Below are 11182 nucleotides of genomic sequence, written 5' to 3'. Positions count from 1 at the left end.
TTCTTCTCAGAAGCCATACAATAATCATCGAGGCATGATTTAATTGTTCTTTCCTCCCTCCTAGAAGTCAAACCAAACAAAATGGTATCATTGACAAACTGCAAATGAGTCATTTTTTCAACCTCTGTTGCTACATTGACTCCAATCCAATGATCATCTAGCTGAAGAGCTCTGATTGATCGACCTAATGCTTCAGCCATTATGATAAACAAAAATGGTGATGTTGGATGACCTTGTTGGATTCCTCTTGTCGAGGAAAAGAAGCCATGAGATGAGCCATTAACCAAAACAAAGAATTTGGGGGAGGACAGACAACTCGTGACCCATGTGATCCATTCCTTGCAAAAGACAAATTTATTAAGAACATCAAATAAGAAATCCCTTTCCACCATATCATAAGCTTTCAGAATATCCAGTTTTAAAATCATATAGGAATCCTTGGTTTTCTTGGCCATGTGAAGCAATTCATGAGCAATGATAATGCCTTCCACAATGGATCTTCCAGGGGAAAAACCACTTTGTTTATCTGATATGATATGTTTAAGGAGGGGCTTCAATCTATTGGCTATGATCTTTGTTACAATCATATAAACTGTGTTGCATAGAGAAATGGGCCTAAAATCACTCATCTGTTAAGGGCTTTTCTTCTTCAGGATTAGTGTAAAAAAGGTGTGATTAATAGCACCTAGCATAATCATTTTCTTTCTTGATTCTTGTACAACAATATGTAGATCTTGAGTGATGATATCCTAGAAATGATGAAAAAAAGCAGCAGGGAAGCCACCAGGGCCAGGAGTCTTATCAGGTTTTAGCTGAAAGGTAGTTTTCCTTACTTCATCAATTGAAATAGGAGTACAAAGAGATGTATTTTGACTATCAGATATTACAGATGGGATTGAGTTAAGAATTCCGGCTCTTGCTTCTTGTTCGATCTGGTGATCACCATTCAACAAGGAATCAAAGAATATTATAGCTTCTTATGCAATGTCCTCATAATTCCTGACAGTGACTCCATCCGGTCTCATAATCTCTGATATTCTGGTTCTATTTCAAATGGCAATGGCTGACTGGTGGAAGAATTTAGTGTTTCTGTCACCTTCCTTAAGCCATAACTCCCTTGATTTTTGATGCCAATTGATTTCCTCACATTGAAGAATTTCATTTAGATCAAATTTGAGAGTATTTTCTTTGATAAATAACTCCTCATTCATTCCTGAAGAAATAACAGAGTTGGTTATTTCTTCTAGCTCAGCCTTAATTCTCAATTTCTCCATATGAATATTCTTGAATTGGCTCTTATTCCATTCTTTGATCTTAACCTTAATATAGTTGAGCTTCTTATTGAGAATAAATAATCTCGAATGGTTCCCAAAAATCGGTTCATTCCACCAAACAGATATAAGATCATATAACTCAAGCACTTTGAACCACATTTTCTCAAACCGGAAAGGAGTACCTCCCTCTATTTGTCCCATAGCAACCTCTAGACGGATCAGGTAATGATTTGATCCGATAAGCGGGAGAATCGACGACTCTAAAGCAAGATTTTGTCCTAGCCACTCACTAGTAACAAGAAACTAGTCAAGCCGTTCAACAATATTAGTAAAACCCACTCTCTTGTTCGTCCATGTGAAAACTCAATTTTTCGGAATAATGTCTAGAAGGTGATTCTTCTCAACAAATTCCAAAAAGTCCTTATGGGATGTACCAGTCCTCTAAATACCCCTACTTTTCTCACTTATGGAAAGGATCACATTGAAGTCTATGGCTACCACACAATTGCCATCGGTAATACTGTTCAATTTGATGGTTAAGAGATCCTAGAGAGCACGTTTATCACCAGCAGAAGATGGTCCATACACATTGAAAAGATTGAAACTCTCATTCCGACCAAGAATAGTTACCAGGTAATGTTGCCAATACTTATCTTCCTCAACAAGAGAGATCCTAGCAATCATGGGATTCCAAATGATTCCCAAGCTACCAAAGGCTCCATCTGATTGCCTAAACAACCCATTCCATGGTTTCCAAACTCTCATCTTAACATGAGTCTCAACCTTACTCCACTTAGTTTCTTGTAGTAGCGAAATATCTCCTTTGGTATCATCAATCTGGTGCTTAATCAAGCACCATTTTTTAGGAGCATTGATGCCCTTGACATTCCAAGATAAGAGTTTCATTGCTCACGGGGAAGGGCATTTCCCTTCCCTAAATTAAGTTTGGTTTGACCATTGGTATTACCAACCACTGCTAGCATAATTTTTTTTGATTTGCGCCCCCACACACCTTTTGGCTTAAAATTTGGTTTGTCAATAGTTGAATCCGACTTCCCAAACCCTTTTGTAGTAACCTCCAATATAAACTCAGAGTCATGTTCAAAGTCTTCATCACCCTCCAAGGAGGAAGATTCAATTTCACCATCTTCCAATTCAATACCTATCAAGGAGAAAATATTCCCTCCCATGTCCCCTAGAGTACTAGCTTCCATACCCTGAGTGTGAAAATTGCAATCTTCAATTACCAGTTGATTCCTGGGCACAAGAGGAGAGGGAGGAAGCGAATCCACTAATTTGGATTCAATATCTACCTATAAAGATTTAGTCTTTTCCAGAAGCATGAGAAGATCTTGTTGGCTCTCTCTTTATCCAGAGGAGGGAGGAGCTATGTTCAAAGGAGTTGCCTCTGTCAATGGAACATTCTCATTATCATGAGTTTCATTGCAAGAATCTTCCTCAGTATCAGTGGAGCTAGGAGGTTCTGGTTTCAGCTTTTCTTCAATAAGAAATTGCATACAGGAATAACTTCATTGTATCAAAGCTGAAACATCACAAATAATGCTGGTGTGATCCAAGGAGAAGCATTTAGGACAAATATGCAACTGATCTTCTCTATCAATCTTTTGGATCCAGATTTTCCCAGCACCAATAATTTTGACTTCATCCGGGATCTTGGTGATTTGATCTGTGCTAATGCGAATTTTGAGGAAGCTTCCCCATAATTTATCCTCCAAAATGTCATCAACTCATATAAAGGTGCCAAGTTTTTGCATATATCCTTAATGACATCAACGTGCCAATAATTTGAGGGATAGTTGTACAATCTTATCCATACCTTGATGTTCGGTAATACATGCATTTGGGGATTGAAATTGGGCTGCCAATCAATGATGTGAACTTCAATGCCATCCAAGATATATGGACCTTTGTTTTTAGCTTGCCATTTCTCCTCATCAGTCATATAGAAATCATTTGGGAGAATATTAATGTTAATATCCTTTCCCCATTGTGCTCTACACCAGGATTCAAAGTTATCCTTAACCCGTTTTCCACCACCCCACTTGATGAAAAGGCAAAACTCAAGCAAACTCGACCTAGCAGAATTAATTTTATTTTCATCCAAAAAGATTGTAGGTCTTGAGGTTTTTCTTACCGGTTTAGGATGATGGGGTTGCTGAGGGAGGGAGGTCCATCTGTGGAAGTCAGGGTAGCTCTCTCGGTTCGACTAAGGGTTCCAAATTTTAGGATGGAAATTGGATCTCCAAGACTTGGCATGGTCAGCCCTTGAGTTATCTTCCCCGAAGCACCCATTTCGCATTTGGAAATTATCATGAGTTTTTAGAGGGACTAGAGTAGGTTCAGAATGAGGATTGCCTCTCTTAATTGCCACATCAGGGATGCTAGATTCAGGCAATGGCTAACAGTTTTGGGGGGCCTCAGAAGCAAGATGCTTAGCTTTGCGAAACCAACCCTTATTATTCCAAATAAAACCATTTTACTTCCATTTATGAGGGTTAATAGGGCACTAGTTACCACTTGAATACAAATTTCCATAGTTCATCTGTGGTCTGGAATATCTGTTACCCTGGAACATGTCTGTTTTCCCAGCATTAACTAGTTTCAAAGCTGATTGCAATCTACCTATTTCGATGGGAAAGGCAATATCCTCTTCATCACTCCATGAACCTACCTTCACAACCTGATCGCCAGAGCATCACACATCGGTAGACCAGCTCTTATCACCACTACCGATCCAGCTGCCTTCCAACGCTGCCATTTCCAATGAGGAAGGAGATTAAGAATATGCCAAAATCCCCAAAAAAATTATTAGCATATGCATTTGAAAATAAATTGTGAAAAAACAATATCCAATGGACTTTGCATGAGCAAAAAATTATCGCGACTCTCTTCTTAGATCAATCCCTCTTCAAAACCTCAATCATGCCTTCAAGTTGAGGAATGTTGCTACAACCTGCAAAAATAAAGTTAGGGTTTGAACTCCTTTCCCTTTTTGTTGTTTGATTTTAAGTTTCTTTGTAGCCCTAGAATCCAATAGTGGAGATTGAATTCATCCTATTGATGAGATTCAATGCACATCCCATTAGTGGGAAAATTTAATGAAAAAATATAGTATATATAATTTGTTTCTTTTGTAATTTTTAGTGAGAAAATTTAATGGAAAAATAAGTCAAAAAATTCAATCCTAACTTTTTTGTAATTTTTAAAAATAATTTAGTGGGGAAATTGTTAAAAGCATAATGTATTTGAAACAAATAAAATGTAACCTTTGAGACAATTATATATATAAATTAAATATGTATGCATGTATGTGTATATATATGTTTATTTAACTAATATATATATATATATATATATATATATATATATATATATATATATATATATATATATATATATATATATATATATATATATATATATATATATATATATATATATATATATATATATATATATATATATATATATATATATATATATATATAGCTCTTAAAAGAGAGGTACAAGTTCAAATCCCAAAAGGGGGGTGAGGTATCTACAAAAAAATAAAAAAATTTATCAAAAAACTTTTTTGACGAAAGTTTGTCGAAATTTCATTGGAAATGTTCATCGGAAACTTTTGTCAAAATTTCAAGGAACATTATGCATAAATTATTTTTTTTAAAAAAGGAATCTGACAAAACAACAAATTCATTCACTTTCGTCGGAAACTTTCATCGGATTTTGAGCTTAAATGCATTAGTGAATGTTACAATAAGATAGTAGATTGTAAAGATGACCTAGGGAACAAGGTGTTCTTGGAATGCACTTAGCATGAGGTCAAACTAGAACAACTCTCTACTATCCAATTAAAGTGGAGTGAAAAGAAAGGTTTCCTAATGTTTGCAGTTAGAATGGAAGAATTACACATAGCCAATGAGGTCAAATTCCACGATGATATGATGATTTATGGGACAAGTTATCATAGTGGAATAGAATCTAGGGAGAAAGAAAGACAAGAGGAATCTTTTAAAGATAGATATCCCTATCTTCGGGATTATCAAGATGTGTTTACTGAAGAGTTACCTAGATTACCACTTAAGAGGATATTTGACTTCTCTATTGAGTTTGTACTACCAACACCCATATCAAAAGATCTTACAAAAAGACAATTGTTGAAGTCATGGAGTTGAAAGCACAGTTACAACAATTGTTAAATAAGGGGTTGATTAGACCTAGTGTATCACTGTGGAGGAACCAGTAATATTTGTTAAAAATAAGGATGGTACCCTTTGCTTATGCATTGACTACAAGATGTTGAATAAACTAACAATTAGAAACAAGTATTCTTTGTCATGAATTGATGATATGTTCAATCAAATGCACAAAACCACAATGATTTCTAAAATAGATATGCGACTAGGGTATCATCAATTGAGGCTTAGAGATGAGGATGTTCACAAAATGGCCTTTATAACTTGCTATGAATAATACGAGTTCACTGTGTTACATTTTAAGCTTACCAACACACCAACCACATTCATGAATTTGATGAATAGTGTGTTCCATGATTGCCTTGACAAATTTGTGCTAGTGTTCTTAGAGGATATTTTGATATACTCTAGGAATGAGGAAGAGAACTTGCAACACTTGCAAATAGCCCTACAACACCTACAAGAGCACAAATTGCACAAAAATTTGTCCAAATGCACCTTCTTTCAGAAAGAGGTGCAGTATCTAGGGCATATCATCTTTGCTAAGGGTATAGTCATGGATCTAGCTAAAATAAAAGCTATTTCAAAATGACCAACCTCTAGAAATGTGTAAGAAGTAAGAAGCTTTATGAGTTTGGTTGGTTACTACAAGAAGTTCATAATGAACTTCTTGTGAATAGCCTATCTCATGATTTTACTCCAAAGAAAAGGAAAAAGGTTTGTGTGCACCAAAAGCTGCCAGAATGCTTTTGAACTCCTTAAGGAGTAATTGACCACAACGTTGATATTAAAAGTGCCAGATCGAGAGGGACATTTTTTATGGTGGTAACCAATGCATTCGGAGAAGGATTGGGTGGAGTACTAATTTAGAATGGGCAAGTGATAGCTTATTGTTTCTACACCTGAATGTCATATGTATTATTAAGCTAATTAGCAAATAAGAATGAATCACTAATTCCTAAGTAATTAACAAACAAACAAATATAATCAATAAAAATCAATACGAAATAAGGAATGAATTCAAATAAGAACTCCCCCATTCTGCATCTTTGCTTCCATTGTGCTTCTCCAATTTGAGTGGTTGGTGGCTCTCAGGTATTGCACCAATTTCCTGCATATAAATACTTTGAAGACTGTGATTCTGAAAAAACTAGATCGAATTGATGAAAATGATGCTTAATTTATAAATTTTTAACACAAAGGAGGTGAGAAATAGAACTCAAGTGTTGATTGATAGATAACTAAAATTGATTGATTAGTGAGCTAGTCATGATTGATTTGTTAACTCAATAGATTGATATGTTAATAGGATTGATTAAGAGTCAACTCAATAGATTGGCTAGTAAACTCATTTGATTGATTAGTAGACTGAATGGACTAGGGAGATAACTGAATTGATGGATTAGTCATAAAAAGTTGATTTTGAGTTAAAAAGGATGATTGATGAGCTAACTAAGTTAACTGATTAGACAACTGATTTGATCAATTAGTTTTGATTTTAGCATGTGTTGTAGGAATTTGAAATTGAATTAGATTTTCATTTTCAATTTGGATTTGAATTTGGTCATTCGAATGTTGAAATACATATGAAATTATCTAAAATTCAGATTTGGTGAAATGTGAATTTGGAAATGTGAAATTAGATGAAATGATATGAAATTTGAATTTGAGGAAATATGAAATGAAATTAGATGGAATTAATTGGAATTATAATTTGGGGATTTGGAGCAATTTAATTAATTAATTTAAATAATTTAAATGAAATTATTTAAACTTAGAAGCTTGAATTAATTAAATAATAAAGATTATTTAACTAAGGAATAAATCACAATTAATTAAATAAATAATATTTAATTAATATTTAGAAAGGGAGTTAAATGATTAAAATGGTTTGAGAATAGAAATAGAATAATTACAAGTGTTGAAGGGCAATGATTAGAAGAAATAATTAGTTTAATCAAATAATTATAGAATTACTTAATTAAATAGATGAATAATTAGTGTAGAATTAATGAGACATTTTTAGGTGTCTACATTTGCCCCTCTTTGAGACAATGTCGAAACGACATTGTTTCAAAGAAAAGAAAAGAAATTATGGAATGAAGACCAGTTTTTAAGAAATGTTCTAGATAGTGAAAATATGAAGTTTGAAGTGGTTTCGATCTTGTTTGCTATGTCTACAACTACGTTGAAGTTGGAGGGGTCCACAAGCGTTATGTTGAGAAAAACCCTAATTTTTGAGCTTATAAATTGAAGATTGGTATTGATTTGAGCTCATTTGTACTATTTTGTTTTGCAAGAAGTTCTTAAAGATATTAGTGCTTTCGGCGTCCTTGGAGCGAAATGGTAGGTCATAGAGCAAGGTTGCATTTATATGAGTGATTGCGGTCTTATTAGAGACCTCCCGAGACTGGCAGCATGGTGAGTTGCATGATTTATTGCTTGTTTATGCCTATTTTTTCCAAATTTTCAATCATTTGATGATATGTACTTTTTTGTGAATTTTGCATTTGACTGTCGATTTTTCTGCAATTGATATTATTATTGTGCAACTGATTCAAATGTACCACATTTGATATTTTAGATCACACTTGCTTCTCCTGATTCGATAGTTGTGTTTCACATTTGCTAAAAGTAATTCACATTTGCTAAAATCATTACACAATTGATAAAAACCATTCCATTTGATAGTAAAGGGAATTTTTTCTTATGTGTCCTGACAATTTAATGATGTAACTGACTCATTTGTATGTTTTCCAAATGCAGGCGCATTATCCAGCACTGCTTGCTAGACAGATGAGGCCCGATGGTCTTGATCGACGTCATGAGTTGGATCCCGAGGATACCGCTTTGTTACGATAGGTTGGATTGTATTACATAACGCATTTTCTTGAGGTTACAACCAACAGGGCCATGATTACTGCTTTGATTGAGTAGTGGCATTCAGAGACATGTTCTTTTCATCTTATGACAGGCGAGGCGTCCATCATACTTGAGGATGTGTGGCGTATCTTAGACATTCCGATATTTGGTAGACAAGTTACTTTTGATCATCATGATGGTATTTCTGCTTTGTGTACATTGTTCGAGTGTGAGGAGTAGGATCTACATATCCGTGGTCGTTACGAGATTCGTTGGGATGATTTTGATTATGATGATCTCATCATTGTTCTTGCTTGTACTGTTGCTGGATTGTTGATTCCTGATAGACTTACCCATGGTTTTCCTGTTGGATGGGGATGAGTCATACATGATATGATTATCGATAGACGTGTGTTTTCTTGGGGTCCTTTTCTTCTTGCAACTTTGTATCATTAAATGAATGGGATTGTTTACTTGCAACAGAAATAAGTTGGATGTGGCATTACTTTGCTCCAGACATGGGCTTGGGAGCACATAGCTATCTTCCATCCTGTATTAAATATTGATTTAAAGCCATATCAACCATATGCTTTCAGGTACACTGTTGGTGTGAGACATAGGGCATCGGGTAATGTCTTGTATTGGCGACATCAAATTGATATCTTATAGTATTTCTCATGGAGACCTTATCTTACTTTCCCCGGTTGGACTGATGATGCTCAACATCTTCCTTTTTTTCGACAGCAGAGATATCTTATTGGTTGAGACATGGGTGGTCATAGGGTTATTGACATGCATCTTCCTACTCATGTACTTAGATAGTTCAGGGAGGTACAGGGTATTCCAGATGTGACAACTTATTTTTCTCGCACTACTTGAGAGGTTGGTGATTGGGGTGCTTGCGTGCAACCTCATGTTGCTATTGTTGAGTTTGATGCTCTTGCTTTAGTTATGTGGGGATGGTGTGTTGGGGTAGAGGATCCAAGGTCCACAACACAATATAGTGTATGGTGGATACAACACAAGCATATACCTTTGACAAATCTGATAGTTCCTATTGGTGCTCAGCAGATTAGACATGGCAGGGATCCCAAGGGGAAAGGGAGAGGTGGGGGGAGATATGGAGGAGGTAGAGATGGAGGAGGTAGAGGTGGAGTAGGTAGAGGTGGAGGTGGTATAGATCTAATAGCAATGGTTGTAGAGCAGGTGGATAGTGGAGAGGAGGATGTGGATATTAGTGGAGAGATTGCATCTATGAGTAGTTCTGATGAGGGCGATGAGTCAGGATCAGGCTCATCGAGCAACGATGGGGATGAGGGTGGAGATGATGGACATGATGTGGAGATGCCCCAGGATACAGAGTTTGGAGGTGCAGAGAGAGGAGATGAGGAGGGATTGAGAGATCAATTTAAGCGTTTAGAGGACCTGGTCGCTACTTTGTGGTAGTGACGGATGGAGGGTAGAGATCAATATCGACAGGAGATAGAGGAGTTGACTGTAGAGAGGGATCAGATAGCTGCTAAGAGAGATCGATTATAGAGGGAGAAGGATGAGGAAGTTAGGAGAGCTCAGATCACCATGGATGCATATGATCAGTTATTTGGGTCGATGATAGAGGCACATAGCCAGGTAGATAGATATTTTGTTGCTGCACAAGAGGCTATTTATTATCGGTAGGCTTATGAGAGAGTTATTCCTGAGGGTCAGAGGGAGCCTAGTTTTAGTGCTTTCATGTGGAGAAGATCAAGTCGATCTACCTCTCGACAGACTAGCAGTGGAGGAGTGATGGGTCCACCTAGAGCACCGTCAAGATAGACTGGGTTTAGGTGAGATGCACCTACTGATAGAGGCAACATAGGTTGAGAGATTGAATACTGATGTTGATGTTGTGGATATGATGTATTTTGACACATTTCTATATGATATATGATATGCATTCTCGATGAGCTATTTGATGATGAACTTAATGGTATAGTGTTTTTTAATTGTGTTTTATGGTATTGTGAGGATGAATGCAATGTGAATGTGATGTACCTTTATTTTGCGATGTATAATCGTTGATGAAATTCTTATTATAATGCAACAAACTAGCATTATGAAATGATATATATGAAAAAGAATTGTGATGATGTTTATTTTTGTGTGTCAAAATAGGTGTTGAAAATTGTGAATTTGGAAGAATTGTTAGTTGTTAGACGTAGGATAGATATGAAATGATCAATCAATTGAATCAACCTTTGTTTATTCTAGATTTAGATATGATAGAGATGGTTTGATAGAATTTTGATGAGAAAGTCTTCATTGCTTTATTCATAATGCAATATATTATCATCATTGAGCCTTATTATGTAACAATGGAGCTTATTACACCAGGGTATGAGGAACCAATATGTATAGATATCTCATTGCAAAGAAACAAAAACATAGCAGACAAGGAATGAACCCTCCATTCTAGGAATTACACTAGGAGTCGAGGTATGTGTGGCATTCACAAGATGAATGCTCGTATCACACACACCCACTAGAGCAATTACCCCAAAACTTCATTGGTTCAAACCACAAACAACAAACAAAGAAAAGGATCATGCTCATCATGACTCCTCTAGTCACTTTTTGGACATACTTGAGTAGCTAAAAGCAATGATCTTCGCCAATTTGATAAAAAGAGTCAACCAAAATAGACAAAACTCAACAGGTAGATTGACTGTGCCTTTGCTTCAATATGTTTGATATGATTTTGATAATGTCTAGTTTCAGAAGTTTTGGACCTCATTTAAGACTGACCTGTCTGGTTTCGAGTGTACCGATTCTCTTTAAGACAAGATGTTG

The 11182-nt window shown here is 35.8% G+C and overlaps 1 protein-coding gene across 1 annotated transcript; it reads left to right on the top strand.

Moving 5' to 3' along the window:
- The first annotated feature begins 9304 nt into the window (after nucleotides 1-9304).
- Nucleotides 9305-9799, top strand: LOC131076811 (uncharacterized). The gene has a single exon (XM_058014143.1). It carries the CDS (start codon nucleotides 9305-9307, stop codon nucleotides 9797-9799), a length of 495 nt encoding a protein of 164 aa, XP_057870126.1.
- The last annotated feature ends 1383 nt before the right edge of the window (nucleotides 9800-11182 follow it).

This window comes from Cryptomeria japonica, chromosome 11 (assembly GCF_030272615.1).
Source record: "Cryptomeria japonica chromosome 11, Sugi_1.0, whole genome shotgun sequence".
Lineage (NCBI taxonomy): Eukaryota > Viridiplantae > Streptophyta > Pinopsida > Cupressales > Cupressaceae > Cryptomeria > Cryptomeria japonica.
The sequence above is the reverse complement of the archived record's forward strand: the minus strand, read 5'-3'. Positions and strand labels throughout refer to the sequence as shown.

Excerpts from the sequence above, each read along its gene's own strand:
- LOC131076811 (XM_058014143.1), top strand. The coding sequence starts at position 9,305 with ATGTGGGGATGGTGTGTTGGGGTAGAGGATCCAAGGTCCACAACACAA.